The 21,429-nt window shown below is 42.7% G+C and overlaps 1 protein-coding gene across 6 annotated transcripts in view; it reads left to right on the top strand.

Moving 5' to 3' along the window:
* IL15 (interleukin 15) overlaps positions 1-21,085 on the top strand; it is a 63,085-nt gene extending 42,000 nt beyond the window's left edge. For 5 of the 6 annotated variants that reach the window (XM_072755186.1, XM_072755187.1, XM_072755189.1 and 2 more), the window contains 6 exons: positions 8,022-8,177; positions 9,263-9,360; positions 10,894-10,978; positions 16,452-16,496; positions 18,775-18,912; positions 20,322-21,085. In XM_072755186.1, coding sequence (XP_072611287.1) covers positions 8,166-8,177; positions 9,263-9,360; positions 10,894-10,978; positions 16,452-16,496; positions 18,775-18,912; positions 20,322-20,432 — 489 coding nt within the window. In that variant the 5' untranslated portion in view covers positions 8,022-8,165 and the 3' untranslated portion in view covers positions 20,433-21,085. Of the gene's footprint in view, positions 1-7,972; positions 8,178-9,262; positions 9,361-10,893; positions 10,979-16,451; positions 16,497-18,774; positions 18,913-20,321 lie in introns of all 6 variants that reach the window. The other variant, XM_072755192.1, reaches the window with a different exon arrangement.
* Positions 21,086-21,429: the final 344 nt, after the last annotated feature.

The raw sequence follows: 21,429 nt of genomic DNA, 5'->3' as shown, positions 1-21,429 counted from the left end.
TCACTATTCGGGAAAGCACGTAGTGGGTCAGTTAGTTGCCTGGTATTGAGGTTGAGCATGTAGTCACTGGAAAGGGGCGTGAGAGGAATTTTCGTGATTATATATACATTTTATATCCATGTGTGTTATGGTTGTGGTGGTGATTTTAGATGTATACGGTTTTTATTTTTTTACTTTATTTATTTATTTTTATTTTTTTTTTGTATACAGTTTTTAGAACCTGCATACTGTCTACCTAAAATGAGTATATTTTATTATGCTGAACCTGCACCTCAACAAAGCTATTTTTAAAAGCGTGGAGAATGTCAGCGAGCAAGAAATTATTAGTAGGACATAGAGAAGGCCCATTGGAGGCTGTGTCTCGAGGAGTTATGATGGCACATTTTTCCCCAGTAGTGCTTTGTAGCTTGTGATTTGAAATGAGCAAAATCAAAGAAGCAGAAAGACGGAATGTGGAGGGAAGTTAGGGTGCAGGTTAGGAGTCCAGCGTCCCACTGTGACACCTGCTGGATCGGGAAACAGGTGCAGCTAAGAGGTCGATGGTCCTGAGAAAGGCAACAAGGCAGCTGCAAACCAGTGAAAACAACCAAGCCCAACACGCAGCGTCCGCGTGCTTATCATACTCAGTTAGTGTGCACAGTGGACAAGGGAAACTGGGTTTCTAATCACAAGGATCTCACAGTTTTACAAAATAAATGAATGAATGAAGTGGGGGAAAGAAAAAACCATGCACTTTAGAAGAACAGTGCCTTTATTTAGGCCCAAATATAAATGTCAACCTGTTTTATGCTTCATATTTTTATATCCGACATCTTTTTATTTATTTATTTCTTGGACATTTTTATTTTCATAAAATGCATCTTCACGCTATTATTTCACATTCTGTGGATCTTACATGTTCTAATGTCTTATATGAAAGAGTGTTTTTTTTCTTTTGCCCTATTTCTTAAGTACTAATATCTTTCTAGATTCAAATTCATTTTCCCTTAAACTTTGAAGATTATATTGTCTTGTAAGTACCATGATCAGATTCATTCTGCTCTCGTTTTTTAAGTGAGTTGACTTTTCTCCATGAATACTATTAGCGTGGTTTTCTTTATCCTGAAATTAGAGAATCTGAGTTTAAAAATACCACATTTTTCGTCTGTCCTCTTTATGCCCTTCACCGTGAAAGCTGGTGTCTCTTTCCAACTCTATAGCGTTCTTAAGAACCATTTTGTAATTATTTCCTCCTCTGCATTCTCTTTGCTCTTCCCGGAGTTCCACTTCAGTCCTATGTTGGAATTACTAGATCCGTCTTATAATTTCCAACTTCTTGTCCTTTTGTGCTCTAGTTTGGGAGAATGCCCTCACCCTTCCCAAGTGTTCTGAGTGCGGTACTTTTGGAAAGCGGGCTAGGGAAGCAGACCTCATTAGCTATTCCTAGACAGGTTAGATATTATAGCTGTGCTATTCTGGGCAAGCTGTCCATTGTACCTGCCCTAGAGAATTATACTAGCTGGCATTTTTCAAAAACACTTACACAACACATTTTTCAAGAAGACTTGCACCAAGGGATTAAAAAAAGCACGTGACCATATTGCTATGTGGAACTATGATCAGAGAGTGGTAGGAGCCTATATGCCGGTCAGCCACATGCGTGCTTCATTGTCTTTCATAGATGATAAACTACACAAAGTATTTCGATATTCATTTTTTATAATACCATCTATTTAATTGATGCTTTTTTGAGTCGTCGTCATAACTACGGTGTCCAAAACACCTTGTGTTTGGTAGCATAGACAATTTTTTTTAAAAGATCTATTTATTTTAGGGAGACATGCATGCACGTGAGTGGGAGTCGGGGGGAGGACAGAGGGAGGGGCAGAAAGAGAATCTTAAGCAGGCTGCATGCCCAGTGTGGAGCTGGACCTCGCCATGCTGCCATCGTGACCTGAACCAAAATCAAGAGTTGAACGCTTAACGGACTGAGCCCCCCAGGCATCCCCTTGGTAGTGTGGACTAAATGGTTATGATTTGCTTTAGAAGCACTTAAGCATAATTAAGCAATTTGCCTTAAGTATTCCCCAAAACTCAAACATTGTTTTTATTTAAAAAAAAATATATATATATATTAAAAATAGGTACTTTGTAAACCTTATATGAAACAGTATTTTTAAAAGAAGAGACATCTTACTTAATCATTTATTTTTGTTGTTTTGATAAACCATGAGACTTTCAGGCCCTGTTAATGTGTTGTGTGGCCTTTCGAGAGAATCACATACCAACTTCAGATCTTACATGAATTAATTTTTAAAAGTGAAAGTTGGGGCATCCCAGGTGGCTCAGCAGTTTAGCGCCACCTTCAGCCCAGGATGTGGTCCTGGAGTTCCAGCACTGAGGACTGCACGGGTCTCCCTGCATGGAGCCTGCTTCTCCCTCTGCCTGTGTCTCTGCCCCTCTCTCTCTTTGTTTCTCATGAATAAATAAATAAAATCTTAAAATAATAAAAAATTTAAAAATAAAAGTGAAAGTTGTACCCATGGTAACATAGTCCCTTTTCTTAGCTTTACTACTGAACACAGATTATGTTTAATGCAACCTTATATATTTGAAAATTTTATAATATCAGAGTCCATTGAAAACCGCTTAAGAGCAATTACTGAAAAAAATGCTGATATCCTTCATGATGGGGCAAAGGAGACATTTAAGCACATCACCTTCTCGGCTGTTTTCCGGTTGGGACTGATAAAGAGACTCCCCGCGAGTCAGAGGCCTGTTAACCTCAGCCTGCAGGTCGGATTTGCCGCCTGGGCTGAGCGCACTCGTCTGTCCACCCACCGTCTGCGGCCGCCTTCCCACGGTCACAGCAGGGTGAGGCAGCTGGGACTGAGAAGCAAAGACAGAGGCCGACACACTCACTCTCAGGCCCTTCGGGGGAGACGTTTGCCAGGCCCTGCTTCACGCCCCACGGCAGCTTTGTCCGCTCTTCCCTGCCGCTGCTTTCTCATCATTAGCACATGACACCCTTGCCTCTGAATTCTCAGAGGTCTTTGCTCGGGCTCTTTCCTATGCCAGGGGTGCTGTCTCTCTCTCTCTCTCTCTCTCTCTCTACTTACATCTAAGGTCTAGTCATTCTCTCAGATGTGACTCCAAGAGCACGTCCTCCATGAAGCTGTCTAATAAAAACAGAAAATCGGATTTCCTGGGTGTATCTCCATCATCCTCCCCCAGGTACTCTGAGGTCCCCGGCCTCCGTCTTGCTGGTGTTTGCTGGCGTACACCAGCACGACTCAGCGCAGCTCTCCACCCGTGCCAGGCCCACCTCTTTCTGGTAGTTGGCCGCAGCTGGAGAAAGCACTCATGCGCCAAGTCCTCTTCTCTCTGACCATTCATGGCCCTGGACTTCCAATGGGCATGGCTGTCACACTGTACTTACATTTGTCGCTCTCCTGTTCACCCCAATGGCTGTTTCATATATTTTTTCCCGGTTCTCAACCCCTGACGGAGCTCCCTCCCCATCCTCACTCTCCGAGGGTGACTTTTTGTCCTAATTCACCTAGAAAATGGGAGCATTAGTCGAGAACATACACTGCCAAGCTGTGTACCACCCAGACGTTGCCTCTCCCTGACACTCAGCCGTCTTCCTTCCATGACAGAGGGTGACCCGGCTGCCAGCCCACTTGTGCGTGAAATCCCATTCTCATCCTCACGTGCCTATTCGAGAACATGGCTCTGGCCCCGGTGCTCTCTGCCTCTGATGTCCTCAGTGTTTCCCTCGGCACGGAGACATGCTCTTATTTCCCCCGACCGTCTATTACCTATTCCCGCCCTCTTTTCTTTCTCCCTTTTGGAGCAGTATTTTGCAAAATATTGCCTGCACTAACATTTTATAAATCCCTTCCTCCCTCTCTCTCCTTCGCCCATTTTGGGCAGGCTTCTGTCTCCGTCATGCCCCTGAAAATGCCCTTGTCAGCGTCACCTGTGACCGCCATGTTACTGAGCCCACTGGTCAGGGCTCAGTCTGTGTCTTCCTTGGACGTCTGCACCTTTGACGTGAGCATCACTTCTTTTCCTGGGTGTAACTGTCATTGATTTCTAGAACATCACCGTCTCTCCATTTTCTCCCCTTCGCTGGTCTTCCCTTTGAGTTTCTCTTTGGTCGCCCTTTTTTCTCTCTCTCTCTGACAAGTTAACATTGAAATGCCTTGGCCCAGGTTTGGCCCTTCCCTCTGCCTTTTTCTTGGTGATCTCAACCAGAGTAATGAATCCCATAAGGATTCCAGGCTCAAACCACTTTCCTGAACTCAAGATTCTTGCATCTAACTGCCTATTTGACATTGCCATGTGGGTATGTACTAGATGTTGAACTCCACACGTCCAAAATAAAAACTCCCGATCGACCCCCTCCCTTCAAAGTATCTGCTCCGTGCACTGTCCACCTTTCTTCATTTGGTGGCAGCTCCATTTCTCAGATGCTCAGGGCAAAAGACTTGGGAGTGTTTCTTTCTCTCATGCCTCACGTCCAGTCTGTTGGCAACCCCTGTTGGTTCCACCATAACAGTGTTTCCAGACTCCAACCACGTGTCCCCATCTCCACTGCCATCCCCCACAGCCCCCCCAACCACATGTCACCCGCACTCCCATCATCACAGGACTCCTGCTTTTCACCTTGGCCTCCCAACCCCCGCCCTGCCCAGCCTGTCCTTAACACAGAAGCCAAGGCAGGTTTTTAGAAAGGTCGATCGGACGGTGCTCTTTACCCAAGGTGGTATCCTTGGGGCACATTCCCTTGCTGCCTTTCTATCTTGGATCTGGTTTTGTTCTCACTGAACTCCACCCTGACCACCTACTCCAAAACGCAACGGCACCCTTCATGCCTTATTCTGTGTTTTCTTTCCCTGTATCACTTAACTGTCTCTAATAAAACATATAACTAACTACTTTTTAATTTTTTTTATTGGAGTTCAATTTGCCAACATGCAGCATAACACCCAGTGCTCATCCTGTCAGGTGCCCCCCTCTATAACTACTTTATGTTGATTGTGAACAGTCTGTCTTTCCCTCTAAAAGCAAGGTGATTTGTCCTCTGCATTCACTGATGTATCCCAAGGTCATAGAGAAATGCCTAGCGCATGGTGAGCCCTGCGTACGCTGAGTGCGTAAAGGGCGGCGGTGCTGTCCTCCAGTCATTACAGTGCACATTAACGCACAACATGGGTTCACCCTCATTTTTAGCGTCTTTGAATAGGTGAATATGTTTACCAAGTTAACTGACACTTAGCACACTTTTTCTGCACTAAACCTTTAAAAATCCACCTTAAATATGTGACTCGGCTAGTGAATAATGAAATGAAATCAAGCAAAACGCAGGAGCGCTGTGTCAGGCGGTGTCCCCTCGCGGGAAGGACTGTAGGACGGGTACAGGACGCAGGGTGCGGGTGGTCGTTTTCACAGGTCACTCCAGTGTGGGGCCCCTCGAGCTGCCCAGCTGCGTTCATTTGTCTGCCCTTCCCAACATCTTGCCCCGGGCAGTGACGTCCTGCCGCAAGCTCAGCGGCCACCCCACAGGGACACCCGGTCACAGGCTTGCAGGGAACAGCGTCCCTGCTTAAGCTTGGTGAGCAGCTGTAGTGTAAGGCTGGGACTCGGTGTTTTTCTGCTCCTGGGTCCAGGCCCGCAGCCAAACAAAGGGCAAACCAAAGAGGCCGAGGCAGGGCACGCACAGCGGTGACACACGCGGGGCAGGCCAGGGTCACCCGCTGCTGCCCTGGCTCCCCACAAACACGGCAGGGAGGCTGGAGGCTGGCTCAACCCTAGACCGGCCCTCTCAGAGCGTCCCTAACCTGGCCTCAGCCGCTGCTCTCCAACAGGTATTTTGTGAGTCAAACGAGATCATGGGTGTGAGCGAGCTGGTGCCCTGCTTCACACAACAAATTTGAAAGATGTGTCTTCACTTATCGTGTGGGGCGACCGGCTGCCTCCTGTCTGCAGGTCTGCAGCCTCCCCCCATGCCCCCGTGTCGCCGCCACAGGCATGGCCCCTGCCCCAAGCCCAGGAGCTCCCCTCTCAGAACCTCAGGGACTTCGCTGGAGTCCGAGTCGTGTCCTCCACAGAAGGAGGTGGCCCGGGTTGAGCGGGGCCACACGTAGCCAGTACCTCGAGAAACCCGAGGGCTGCAGGGAAGCAATACTCATCAGGGCGCTACGCTCGTTAATAATATTAGTTATGTCAACTGTCAACCTGGATTCCTGGTTCAAGAGAAAAGATTGTTTTACCTTCTCAGGTTGCTTTGACTGCCCCCCCACACACACACATTTCTGGAAAAACTCCTGGTCTGCAGAATTAGCGAGTGGCAGGCTGAATGCTTCCAAAGCTGCTACAAAAAAAAAAAAAAAAAACAGATTCTGGGCAGCCTGGGTGGCCCAGTGGTTTAGCACTGCCTTCGGCCCAGGTCATGACCCCGGGTCCTGAGATCGAGTCCCGCGTCAGGCTCCCTGCATGGAGCCTGCTTCTCCCTCTGCCTGTGTCTCTACCTCTCTCTCTCTCTCTCTCTCTGTGTGTCTCTCAGGAATAAATAAATAAAATCTTTTAAAAAATACAAATTCTTCGCTGCTGGGAAATCACATGCATTCTGTTGTGGGTGGTGAAGCTGTGATCGTCCCTCTTCAGCTGCACTGGCCTCTGCGATCACCAGTTTGCTTGAAGCTTTCCAGGTGGTTTCCTACTGGGTTCCACCTGCTTGACAGGTGTGGGCGCCAGGGGCGGGGTCAGAGGAAGTCCATGGGGCCACGGGTGAGACCGGGACCCCCGCATGTGGGGTGACGGGCGGTGAAGCCTTCGCTTCAGCAGGCCTTAGTTCCCTTCATCGTCCCCAGGATTGCTCAGCCTGAGTCAGTAGCTACTTTTACTTGAACTATGTGGAGTTTGGGATATGACTCAGAAGGATGGAGGGAATTTAAGAGGTTTTGACAATTATGATAAGGAAGTTATGAAGTCTGGTGAAAACTTGAAGCAAGGAGATGACACAGACAAAGAGGATTTTTGTAAGATGGGAGTAATAAGGAGGGTTCCCTGTAATTAAGATCATGCATACGAGTCAGATCATATGTAACAGGAGGATTCAATTTAATATGTTATCGTTGAAAAAAAAAAAAAGCCATTCCTGGTGAATATATTCTTACAGTATCTTGTTTAATGCTTAGATAAATCCTAATTTTTTTCTTTCAAAGATTTATACATCATATATCATAAAACGATCGTCCAGAAGATAAAATAGTTTAAATAATTGAATTTGCAGAACTTAATAGCAGTGAATGTTTATGTCAAGGCTGTGGCAGATTGTGATTTTTGTGGTGCGGTCAATAAATACCTACTATTTTGAAAGGATGGCACAAATAATTGTTTATATTTTATATATATCTTGGTTTTAATTTTTGCTTTGATAAAATGGAGTTGAATATGGGAGTGTGTAATCTTCACATTCTTCATTGCCTTGAATTAGAAAAACTAGAATTTGTTACTTATGAAATTCTTAAATCATGTTTTAGTTAACAGTGACTTATTTCAAAGACTGAAGACAGCTGTTCAATGTCTGTAGAAGTAGCTGCTTATGTTGTAAATTAAATTAACAGTTGGTAGTTTATATGAAACCAGGTAGTTGGTTGTTTCTGCTGTTTGCTAATATGCAATTTTGGAAATTGCCAATTCAAGAACATGCTATAGTGGAAAGTGTTTGGGCTTTGTCATCAGACAGGCCTGGTCTCAACTCCTTGAGCTTGCTGTGGGGCCTGGGCAGCTTACCCAAACACTGCTAACCCTACCCATTAGGATTGTTGTGAAATTCTAATGTGATATATATATATATTATATATATATATATATATATATAATATATATATAATGTGATTATATATATATATCTCAATAGAGAGCCCATGAAAGAGTAAGTGCTCAATGAATATTAATTTCCTCCTTTTCTTTCTTCTCCTAGTCCACTTGTGTTTTTAATGGATCATTCCTTACCCTGGATTGTATTGTAGGAAGTATTCTGTGGAGTTTGGGATACGACTCAGAAGGATGGAGGGAGTTTAAGAGGCTTTGACATTCTGGATGGATGGCTGCTGGAAACCCATTGCCGTAGCCAGCTCTTCTTCAATACTTAAGGATTTACCCTGCATTGAGTAATGAGAATTTCGGTAAGAAAAAATAGGTAGAGGTAGTATATGGGCTTTTCATAAAAGATCTCTTGAATCTCAGATACTTCATAATAAGTTATATGACTCTTCTCCAGAGACCTTAAGATGTCACAGATCCCCGTTCATGTATGGATTATTCTTATTTTGAAAGTAAACAGAAATAGGTCTTCTCACTAACACCCTGATGTGCTCTTCATGTCATTGTAAATGTATTATTTCACTTGCCTCACATTACTTTGTTTTTTGAATTTTCATCTAATCAATGAATTGTGTAGCCTTTGATGACAAGGTCTGGATATTATTCATCTCTTCAGCATAGACTACATGAAGCACAGACTCTCAGTGGTTAAGGTGCCCTCTGAAACTGTAAAGGCTTTGGCAGTGTGAAAGAGGCAGGCAAAAGTATCAAAACTGAGAAATTCTAAGATAAGTAAATATGTTCCTAAATCACTAAGAAAAAATTCTTATATATCGCTTATTAGGATGAATGGTATAGGGTATCTTTAGTTGGGTCTATTTTTATCCATTTTTAAAATGATATCAATATATAATTAATTTAATATAGTTACACGAAATTAATATATAAGTAATACCCCTGTCTCAGTAACTCATGTTATTAGTCTGTGCTATATAAAATGTGTTGGACTATTATTGTCAACCACACCCAAATAAAAAAATTAAAAAAAAAGAGAATGAACATGTGATGGAGAATTTAAAGGCAATCAAACAAATACATGCTGAACTGTTAAAAAAGGGGAAAAAAAAGATGGGGAGGGAGGATAAGGATAATAGCAACAAAATAAGTGGTGATTTAGTATATATGTAAATTGCAAATATGTGAATTTTCTTAAAATTATCATCACTGAAATGCATCCACAGTAGTACATATTAAAGAAATTTGCACCTAGGAGACAGAGCTGGAGGTGGGGAGAGAGCATGAAGGATAAATTCTGGCTTCACCAATTCTAATAAAGAGCTTGATAAATTTACCTTTTGGAATCTAAAACTATGATAAAATACTATTTTAAATATGATTTTGTAACTAAAAGAGTTTTAACCACTTTGCCTGTGATTATATTTTTCAGAAACCACATTTGAGAAGTACTTCCATCCAGTGCTACTTGTGTTTACTTCTGAACAGTCATATTCTAACTGAGGCTGGCATTCATGTCTTCATTTTGGGGTGAGTTTATCTTTCAGCATAAATATCATCAGTTAATTACCATGGTCCTTGTTCCTCAGTGTCTTCTCTACTAAACTGGTTTATGTTCAGTTTGCTTAAATCTTTAGGGAGTAACTATTTGGGGTACGATAGAGGGCAGATTATGGGGACTCAGAGGAGGTTTGGTCAACACTGAGCATCTCTACATTCTGGTAATATTCCAAATGAGTGTTATACATAAGTTGGACCTCTTGGCATTTAGCTAAACTCAGAAATCCGTTCTTTTTTATTTATTTTTATTTATTTATGATAGTCACACACACACAGAGAGAGAGGCAGAGACATAGGCAGAGGGAGAAGCAGGCTCCATGCACCAGGCACCCGATGTGGGATTCAATCCTGGGTCTCCAGGATCGCGCCCTGGGCCAAAGGCAGGCACTAAACCGCTGCACCACCCAGGGATCCCCGGAAATCCGTTCTTTATTAATAGCTTAGATGACTTTCACAGCAGTGAAAAATAGACACTAGGGCTTGTCTGTGTTACTTTCTTTATTTACCTCTAGCACTGAAATCTCCCATCCTCTGAGCCCTATTGTACTTCAGTTTGAAATGTTTCTTTTTTTAGGCTTTTCGTTTTTCCTCCTAACAAACACTCATATGTTTCCATGCCTGTTAACCTTTTTCTTCTCTCTTAGATGCAGCTAATACACTACACAATTGGCCCAAAGCACCCAGCCTGTAGTTACATAATATGACCCTCTGCTCAGTTTCCCCTGCTCATGCCTTCCTGGTGTGGGCATCCGTAGATGTGTGCAGGTGCATCTTCCTCACAGGGAAGCCTAGCGTTGCTGCTCTCGCTTCCATACTAGATCCACTAGGGAGCAACTGTCTTTCCTCCAGCTTGAGGAATCATTCTGCAGTCACTGGGTCAGTGTATGAGTCTTTTGTCTCGATGTTAAATTTCAGTTTTACTGAAAGGAGTACGTATATGACCATTCAGCCTGGACTGGTCTCAGGCCTGTAATATTTATGAAGAGAGCTACTGCTCGCGTGGTCACAGTGTAAGCAGTGTGTGAGGGGAATGTTTAATCTGGGGCAGAGAATATTTACTATCAAAATCTGTGCATGAAAATGATTATTGCTTATTTTAAAAATTTTACCTATTTGTTGGGCTTAAACGTCTGAGGGAACCTCCACTTAAAGAAAACTAGCAATTCATTCAGAAACATATCGAGCACTGCCACACATCAGGTGCTGTGTTTATTCCATTGTGATAAACTGTACCAGGTTATTTATAAGTTATCCTTCTAAATTAAGTTTTTCTCTAATCCTTGTAGGTCAGTTCTTAAGTTAGTCTGAAGTGGCAAGGGTGGTACTGGATGTTTGGTGCTTGTATTCACCTACAAGTCTGTTGAACGCACGAAGGGAAGGATAACACTTCTCTTTTCACGGATCAAAATAAAAAAATTCTGATTGCTCTTGCCTGTGGCATTCATCAGGCATGTATTGTTGTGCTCACTCAAAATGTTTTTTGCTCTTTGGTTTTGCTTTCAGCTGTATCAGCGCAGGTCTTCCCAAAACAGAGGCAAATTGGCAGGACGTGATACTTGATTTGGAAAAAATTGACAATCTTATTCAAGTGAGTAATCATTTTTCCATAAACTATTTGGTATGATTGCTAATGGCGTATGCTTCTCCCCATGTTAATGAAATCTCATTTGAAACGATATTTTTGTAGAAATTCATGAGCTTGGTAAAGCCTTAAGTGAAATCTTTTGCTTAAAATTTTCAGATCCTAATTGTCTTTAAAACTCAATTTTTAAGTGTCCTGGTATGAAGAGCTCTCTATCACCCCAGGCCAGAGACTCTCCCTTCTCCAGCAAAGAAATGGGGCAGCTTGGTGTGGCTCTTGTAGGGAGCATGGGCTGACCCAGAGAAGAGGTCTCTGCCTTGTGGCTAGAACCCCTTCCCTCACCCAGAGATGCCAGCTGGCCTACCAGAACCCATGAGGGAAAAGAGAAAAGGGGCCCCACTGATGACTCTGGCCAGGGCCACTGCCTTCCACCACAGGGACTGTTGCAGCAGGGGCCAGTGGGAGTCCCAGGGGCACCAGGTGTATCAAGCATTTCGAATTAGCACCACAAAGACTCTGAAAGCCATTGGAACCACAGCATACACACGGAAGTCTGAACCTAGACCTACACAGGGTGGCTGCATGCTGATATAGAAGATTTAAATGGAACCAGGTCTCTTGGCATAAAGCTAAAATACCAGAACACAGCTGAAAAGCACTCATTATACCAAGAAGCAGGAACATCACAACTTGACTGAGAAATGACTCTGAAATAGACTTTGAAATGGAGATGGATTAGATGTTGGAATTATTTGACAAGGATTTTAAAGCAGCCATCATAAAAATGTGCCAACAAGCAATTACAGATACCCTGAAACAACTGGATGAAACAAAGTCTTAGCAAAGAAGCACGATATGTAAATGGAACCAAACGGAAATGACAGAACTGAAAAATACAATAACTGAGATACAAAACAAACTGGAGAGATTCATGAGCAGAATAATGGCTATGACAAAGGAAAGACAGTGAACTTGAATATAGAGTAATAGAGAGAAAACACACTGAAAGAAAAAGCCTCAGGGATCTTTGGGACAATTAAAAATCGAACTTAAAAAAAATTGTTTTTAATTTATTCACTTGAGAGAGGGGGAGGTGAGCTGGGGAAGGAGGAGAGCAGAGGGAGAAGGACAAGCAGACACTGCACTGAGCGTGGAGCCTGACGTGGGGCTCTATCTCACCACCCTGAGATCATGACCTGATCTGAAATCAAGAGTCAGACACTTAACTGACTGAGCCACCCAGACACCCCAAGATCCAACGTTCTTAGTATTAGCATCTCAGACGGAGAGGGGAAAGAGAATACAAGTAAAAGACAGAGATTGGCCAAGTTGATAAAACACAAAGCAACATTTCTCTGTCTACAAAGATTTCACTTCAAACACAATGATCTAAGTAGGTTCAAACTGTGAAGAGAAAAGAATATACTGTATTATTAAAGGTTATAAAAGAGTGCCCCCCCCCCCCACTAAAAATTCATGTCTACTCGAAACCTCAGAATGTGACCTTCTTTGGAAATTGGGTCTTTGCAAGTATAATTAGTTAAGAAGAGGTCCTACTGGGGTGGGTTGGGCCCTAACTCCAATGACTGGCTGTCCTCATAAGAAGAGAACAGGATACTGAGAGTGACAGGGAAGAGGGACATGGGGGATTGGAGGCCACTATAATAGCCACAGAAGGCCCAGGATTGCCAGGAGTACTAGAGACTTGGGAAAGGTCAAGAAGGATTGTTCCAGAGCCTGCAGAGAGAACATGGCCCTACTGACATCTTGACTTTGGATCAAGCTTCCAGAGCTGTAAGAGAAACTGTTGTTGTTTTAAGCTCTGGGCAGCTGTTACGCATACAATAATTTAAAAATCAGCAGTGGCTCTCTTAGTGTCAGACAAAGTGGACTCCCCAGCAAGTAAAGTTACTAGAATCAAGAGATACATTACAAAATGCGGAGAGATTAATCCACCAGGAAAATGTGATCTTAAATGTGTACACATCAAAATACGAGATGCAAAAACTAATCAAACTGAAATGAGAAAGAGGCAAATTCACAATTGTAGTTGAGGACTTTACCACCTCCTAACTAACAAGTGGGATGACAAGGCAGAAAATCAGAAAGGATACAGAAGAACTGGACAACGCAGTCAGCCAAGGCTACCTCATTTACACAGATGGAACATTTCACCCACCAACAGGGAATTCTTTTTTTTTTTTTTTTCAGGCGCCATTCACCAAGACTAAACATATCATGGACCATAAAACAAAATTTAACAAATTCATCAGAATTGAAATCATGCAGAGTATGTTCTTTGACCACAGGGGAATCAAGTAGCAGTCAATTATATAAATACCACAGGAAAATCTCCAGACACTTGGAAATTAAATAGTAGACTTCTAAATATTCCGTGGGTCAAAGATTAAGTCCCAAAAGATATAAAAAAAAGCACATAGACCTGAATGAAAATGAAAATACAACATGTCAAGATCTGTGGGATTCAGGTAAAGCATTCCTAAATGGGAAATTTATAAAACGAAATAGATTAGGAAAGAGGAAAGATCTCAGAACAACAATATAAGTTCCCACCTCAAAAAACTGTAGAAAGAAGAGCAAAATAAACAACACAAGTAGAAGGAAGGGAAAAGTAAAGATAGAGCAGAAACTAATGAAATTGAAATCAGAAAAATAATAGAGAAACTTAGTGAAGCATACGCTCATTATTTGGGGAAAGAATCAATAAAACTGATAAACCTCCAGAAAGCCTGACAAAGATTAACAGAGAGATGACATAAACCATTGCTACCAGAACTGAAATTAGAGACTATCACTGTAGAATCTGCAGACATTAAAGGATAATAAAGAAAAACTTGTAAACAACTTTATTCTCTAAATTTGACAACTTGGAGGAAATGGACCAATTTCTCAAAAACCACAAACTACCAAAATGTAATGAAGACGATGTAAACAGTCCCCAAACTGCTATAACCAGTAAAGACACTGAATTCACCATAAATAAGCTCCCCAGAATGAATCCCCAGGCCCAGCTGGTTTCATTGGAGCATTTTACCAAACACTTGCAGAAAAATTAACACCAATTTTACAATCTCTTCTAAAAATAGGAGAGGGAAAACTTTCTGACTCACTTAGATAAGTATTACCCTGATGCTAAAACCAGGCAAAGATAGTATCAAAGGGGAAAACAGCAAATACTTCTAATGAACTTAGATCCAAAAATTTTCAATAAACTATTAGCAAATTAAATCTGCCTGTGTATTAAAAGAATTATATACCATGACCGATGGGCTTTATTCCAGGTATGCAATATTGAGAAATTCTCTGTAATCCACCTTATCAGCAGGCTAAGGTAGACTGTCACATGATCAGATCACTTGATGGAGAAACAGCATTTTAAGAAGATAGCTATTCCTAGTAAAATTTCTCAGCAAACAAGGAAAGAGGGGTAACTTTCTCAACTTGATACAGAGAATGTGCAAAAAACCTAGAACCAACATCGTACTCAATGGGGAAAGTCTGGATGTTTTTCCTACTAAGATTGGAAACAAGGCAAATATGTCATCTCTCACCACTCTTACTCAACACAGTATTGGAATTTTAGCAAAATTGCCAAGTCAAGAGAAAGAACTAAAAGTATGTAGATTAGAAAGGAAGAAATTATAAATCACTACAAGTCTTTTTCTGAGAGACGGTGCCAATAAGTGGCCGTACATTATTTAGAGGGTGCAACTTAAAACCACAGTGACATCACAGTGCGCTTACAAGAATACTTAAATTAAAAAATAATAATAATGCTAGATGCTGGCAAGGTTGTGGAGAGACTAGATCACATATTTTTTATGAGAATATAAAATTCTACAGCTACTTTAAAATAGTTTGTTTTTAATATTTTTAAAAAATTTAATTGTTTTTTATAAAACAAAACATGCATTTGCCATATGATCCAACAGTTGCACTCCTGAACATTTATATTAGAGAAATGAAAACTTAGGTCCACACAAAAACAGGCACATGAATGTTTATAGACCTTTATCTGCAATAGCTGAAAAGTGAAAATGACCCCAGTTCCCTTCAATGCATGAATTATATCATGGAACAATAGTGAGCAATTATAAGGAAAGAATTACTGATACAGGGGATCCCTGGGTGGTGCAGTGGTTTGGCGCCTGCCTTTGGCCCAGGGCGCGATCCTGGAGACCCGGGATCGAATCCCACATCGGGCTCCCAGTGCATGGAGCCTGCTTCTCCCTCTGCCTGTGTCTCTGCCTCTCTCTCTCTCTCTCTCTCTGTGACTATCATAAATAAATTTAAAAAAAAAAAGAATTACTGATACAACAAGTTGGATGGATCTCCAGCGTATTGCTCTTATGCTGTGTGGAAAAAAGCGAATATACGCCAACTATAGTACATCCATACAACAGAAAACTATCCAGCAATAAAAAGAAATGAGCTTCTAGACATGAAAAGACAGGGAGAAACCTTAAAAGCATATCCACGAAGGGAAAGAAGCCAATCTAGAAAGGCTACCTACTGTGGTTCCAATCATATGATGTTCTGGAAAAAGTAAAACTATAGATGATGTAAACACATCAGTGGGAAATTTCCAGGGGTGAGAGGAAAGGGAGAGATGAATACATGGAGCACAGGTGATTTTTTATGGTAATGACACTATTTTGTATGAGACTGTAACGGTAGATACATGTCATTATGTATTTGTCGAAACTCAGAATATCCCACCCAAGACTGAATTCCAGTGTGATCTATGGAACTTGTTACAAATGCATCAATACTGACTCATCAATTGTAATAGATGCACCTATTAATTATTAATAGTTAATAATTAATAATAGGAGAAACTGGGATATATGGGAACGTTCTCTACTTTCTGCTCATGTTCTGGAAGCCTACAACTGCTCAAAAAATAGTTGAGTAAGTTTTGCAAAAAGCCAGTCTCAAAAGGTTATATGCTCTAGGAGTTCACTTATATAACATGCTTGAGATGGCACAGGGATGGAGAGGAGAGAAGTGGTTGCGAGGGATTAGAAAGGTGTGGGGAGTGGGATGTGTGGTAAGAAAGGGGGTTTAGGCTCTAAAAAAGTAGGAGGGGGATTCTAATGGTGGTGGAACTGATCCGTATTGTAACTGTGGAGCTGGTTACGTAAATTTACACATCTGACGAAATTGAGTAGAACGGCACACACCCATTAGTAGTGCACGTAAGAATGGTGAAATCCGAACGAGGTGGGTGCATTGTATTGTGTCAGTTTCCGGGTTGGGATACTGTACCGTGGTTATGTGATGGCGAAGGGGACACAGGATCTCTGGATTTTCTCTTACAATTATTGCATGTGGATCTGAAATTATCTCAAAATAAAAAAAAATTAAAAAGCGTAATTTAATGTTTTCAGTATGTCGTTCTCACCATATCTAAAGCAGGGCATAGTTTTTCATATTATCTAATTTTGTTTCCTTTCAGTCTATACATATGGATACCACTCTGTATACTGAAAGTGATGTGCATGTGAGTATAGTTCATGTTTTTCAAAATTGCTGTAGGTTCCAGTTTTCAAAAGTCAAAGAAGTGTATTTCCATGAATTTACCGAAGGATGTGTAGTATTTAAAAACTAAGTTTAAAGCAACTTAGTTAAAAAATAAACAAACAAACAAATAAATAATAAATAATTAAAAAGTAAATAAAACAACTTAGTTGTGTATCTAAACAACTTAGATATGTTGTATTTAAAAACAATTTCTGGTGGTTTCTAAAAACATGGGATCAATGAATTTTGTAAGTAATGGTTGAGGTTGTGGGACTTGGGGACGAAGAGCTACGTAGATGCTAGTTTCATAACGGTACCAAATCAAAATATGAAACAGCCTTTCCATCAATGTCAACCAAAATATGTTACACATTTTGTGATGCAATTAGATCATGATGCAATCAGATGCAAAAATCAGGTTAACTGATTCAGTTTTAAACTGTCCACCCTATCTGTTGTTTCCACTGCTGGAGCGTATCACCACCCTTAATCATATTTTCTAAAATCGCTTAAAAGAATTCATGTCCTACATTTTGCATGAATCTCTACAATGGTCAGAAAGGGATTCTGGTCAGTTACCCTCCATGTGGGAAAAGAAATCAACACAACTCATAAAACCTATCAGAATTCGAAAATGATCTGGAACTTGTCTCAGTAGTACACTGACACGAATGATTTTAGCCACATTGTCGGTCCTTCCCTCTGGATTGGCTGCTGCAAACCGAGAAACGACCCCTGACTTCTTCGCCTGGTGGAAGACCGACTCTGTGCCGTGTGCGTGGAGAGCAGCGAGCTCACTCTCTATTAGCGCTCAATTAGAACTTCCCTGAAATAGAAGATTTTGCTCCTATGAGGACTTTCTTAGCTTTCACCAAAAACTAGGAAAAAGCATATTCATCAACCTCTTGGCTAGTGCTGCTACACATAAAAATTGTCTTCCTCCTTTGGCTTCAGCATGTCTTCTATTTTTTTTTTTTTGCATTTTTTTTTTTCAAAGAAGAGAGCAATTAACCACCAAAACTCAGCATCCCGAGGTTGTTCTTTTTTGCAAGAAGATAATGGTTGTGACTCTTGGGTTATAGGAAGAAGCTGAAGTTGAAGTTTGGATTTAAACTGTTTCAGCCGCTTCCTAGTGGTGTTACCTTAGAAGTCACTAAACATTGCTGAACCTGTCTTATCTATTTATTATTTTCTCTGTCTCCCTGTCTGTCTCTGTCTATTGCTCCATCTGTCTATCTACGGGTAGTACCCACCCTTGTCATCCTGAGCAGCTGCTGCGGGACACACGGCGTATTGCCAGTGTCAGACACACGGGTGTATTCCTTCCTCCTTTATCCACCCCGTAAGCATTTGTGAAGCGCCGGCAGGGCCCCGGCTCTGTCCAAGGCAGTGAGACAGAAAGTCAAACAAGTCACTGTCGAATCTCCAAACTTCGGATAATGCTTCTCTTAAGTTTACGCTTTTGTTAGAGTAACCATTGTGGGAAACATATTTTTGTGGTACGTAAAAGGCATCTTTTGGGGACGCCCGGGGGGCTCAGCGGTTGAGCATCTGCTTTGGGCTCAAGGCGTGACCCCGGGGTCCCAGGATCGAGTGCCACATCAGACTCCCTGCAAGGAGCCTGCTTCTCCCTCTGCCTGTGTTTCTCATGAATATATAAATAAAATCTAAATAATAATAATAATAATAATAATAATAATAATAATAATAAAAGGTACCTTTCTGATTGGCCAGCCCACGAGTGGGTAATACTGCTCCGTTGATCTTTCTAATACATTTCTTGGAATCACTTCTGCCTCTAGAACTTTGGGACTTGCAGAGAGAGCATGATCAGCAGCTGTCCCTGTTTAAAATATCAACAACACAGTCTGATTCTCAAAATCCTTCAGTGCACTGTCCATACAAATGTTTTGGGAGTCTCGGGCGCGTATTATCACCCTTTCACAAAGAGGAAATGTTCTCAGTGAGAAAAGGAGGCCTATTATTTCCATGTTTTGTAGACTTAGGTTCTTTCTTCTGTATAATATGCCGTCCCGTTAGGTTGTTTCGTTGTCAGTTTGTCTCGGTTTTTATTTCAAAGCCAACAAAAAAACAAAACCTGTGTCCTCTGTACAACATCTTCGCAGTATTGTGTTTTTTTTTTAAATAAAATATTTGGGTCAGCTTTTTAAAAAAATCAAAATTACATGTATATGAACATGAATAATGGAAAGATCTTTTTTTTTTTCCAAAATGATTCTTTGTAACTCTATTTTTAGCCCAGTTGCAAAGTAACTGCGATGAAGTGCTTTCTCCTGGAGTTAGGTGTTATCTCGCTCGAGTCCGGCAGTCATCCCATTAAGGAAGCAGTAGAGAACCTCATCATCCTCGCAAACAGTGATCTGTCTTCAAAGGGGGTGAGTTCTCCATGAGTCCGACCGAGCCCTGGATTTGCCCGCGAGATGCCCGGTTGCTTTAGGTTCTGGCTAGAACGTCACCTCCTCGGTGATGTCACCTCCGCGCTGCAGCCCATCCCGTGGCCTCTCCCCCCTCCCTGCCCCACCTGCTCCGGGGCTCTGCTCCATCCCCGGCCAGAATGCCTGTTTCAAAGGGGCAGTTATTTCTGTGGGATTTTCCCCAGTGCTGTGTCCCAGCTCCCAGAACATGGCCTGGCCTACTCTAGACACTTAGTGCGCTGATGTGCAATGAGCCTACTGACGCCTAAAATACTCTCGTGGGGCGTTGCTCCCACGGCCTTGGTGGAAGGGCCGCGCCGGGCTGCAGTGACTCAGCAGCACCGACGGTGGGCCTGGGTCCTGTCGCCGGGGCCTGATGTGCAGCACAGGGCGCGGAAGCCGTGGGCAGGTGCGCCGTCAGAAGGGCTGCGGTGGCACGTCTGGGCCATGTGGGCTGCCGGGGCCGACTGCCAGTGGGGCCGTGCTCTGTGGACGTGCCGGGCCCGGCCCAGACTGTGCGCCCGAGAAACGTCGGCAGGCCTGCCTTCCAAATGCTTAATGCACGTAGAATCTAATTTTGACTTTTGCTGGCACGGCCTTTAGGGTTCAGACGATCTCTATGTAGTTCATGTATGATGACTACGTTTGGAATATTCTAGTTCTCCGTGAAACTGTTTGAATGACACCTTGTAGGATTCACCTAACAGTTCCAATCAACCGGTAGCGGCTGAGTGAATACGGGGGCCAGGCCCTGTGCTAAATGCGAGGGGGACAAAATGCAAAAGCCCAGAGAGTAGTAGTGTGAGAAGCGTAAAACCCCATGAAACCAATACAGTACATGATGCAATGAGAGGGGGAGTCTGCAGGAGTCGAGAGAGAGGGACCGATTAGGGCAGCTGGGAGAAGGCCTGGGTTCAGGAATGGCCTCCGGGGAGGCGGCACCCGCGTGGGCCCGACCTGAGTGGTGGTAGCTGGAACAGCACATGAGCTCCGTCTACTTAGGTCTGTCCTTAGGGTGGTGGGGCCGGCGATGGAAGCAGGTAAGGAGCACCTGCGGGAGGCTGCCAGGCCGGGCGGGGAGCCGTGGACCTCACACTCAGGTAGGGGACCCGAAAACTACTGTAGGGCAGCAAGCGGGAAGTCCCGGGTGTGATGGAGACGCCCTATTTTTCCAACGTCCTTAACCCATGACGGGGAAAATAAGCCTAAGTCAAATCCTCCGTTCTCTTTTCCAGTGATTCTTCCTACTTAGATATTAATTTGCCCAAATTTTGTATGTCTCGGGACCTCCCCGGATGGTTCAGATGATATTTCCAGCAAAGAGATACCATTAGCCTTTCCAATCTGATCCTTTCTGTTTTATTTGTTAGAATATAACTGAAACGGGATGCAAAGAATGTGAAGAACTGGAGGAAAAGAGTATTAAGGAGTTTTTGCAGAGTTTCGTGCATATCGTGCAAATGTTCATCAACTCCTCTTGATGGCAAAGGATCCTCTTCGGCATTTCTGCGATTAACCAGCGTCTTCCCACGGCTCGAAGGCCGCGAAACCCTCTGCAGGTCGCTCGGGCCGCCCGAACGAATTTTTCTAACGAGAGGATGATCCGGAATCCCGGCTCGGATGAACTCTTAGAAACCGAAGGCAGAAAAATGGCATCGAGTGACGTGTCCGTGAACTGTCCTCGTGCTGATTTTGTTCATTTATTCTTAATTTATTACCGACGTTGTACATATCTGTAGCATACTATAGAGCATTGAATAAAATCGTGTACATACATACCCAATGTCCTTCGGAATTGCACTGATATTCACCCCTTATAAGGAAACGGGCTGGGGGGGCTCGTTCATGGGCGACGGGCGCATCGCGCAGCGCCCTACCCTCACCAGTACGGAGAACCGTGTATTGAAAGCCCGTGACGGTAATGAGGTTTATATTTCACGCTTTCCCAAGTGTAGGTATTTTATTTTCACATTTTTTTTTTGCCGCATTTGTATGATAATAATAAGGAAAAGCCTGTTGATTCGTGAGAGCCAGCAGTATCCGACAGACGATAATTGTTTATATATTTTTGCACTGTACTGTCTGAGACTTACAAGCTCTTTTTTTTTTTAATAAAACTATGACTAAAATGAAATATTTTTGTCGCGTCACCGTTTCTGTCGCCCAGTTCACCTCTGGGACTTACAAGGCTGGGAATTGATGGTCTACGAATCTCATTTCTCTCCATTGCTCACTACGGACCAGCTCTCTCTGGAGACATTCTCGTATCCCCCAGTGCCCGCCCACGCTCGTGCATCCCCATTACGCATCAACGTGCGCTTAAGCATGTCTTTCAAGGTAGTTTTGGGGACATCGATATCCTATTTGACTTTCAAAGAATCTTGTGTTGCATGTCAGCCTGATATCAGTCCAGACGAACAGTATTTGACAGCCACACTTTAAGGTTTAGGGGTTGGGATTGTGGCAAGGTTTTTTGTT

This window comes from Vulpes vulpes, chromosome 4, assembly GCF_048418805.1.
Source record: "Vulpes vulpes isolate BD-2025 chromosome 4, VulVul3, whole genome shotgun sequence".
Lineage (NCBI taxonomy): Eukaryota > Metazoa > Chordata > Mammalia > Carnivora > Canidae > Vulpes > Vulpes vulpes.
Note: the sequence above shows the minus strand (reverse complement) of the source record. Positions and strands in the feature narration are given on the sequence as shown.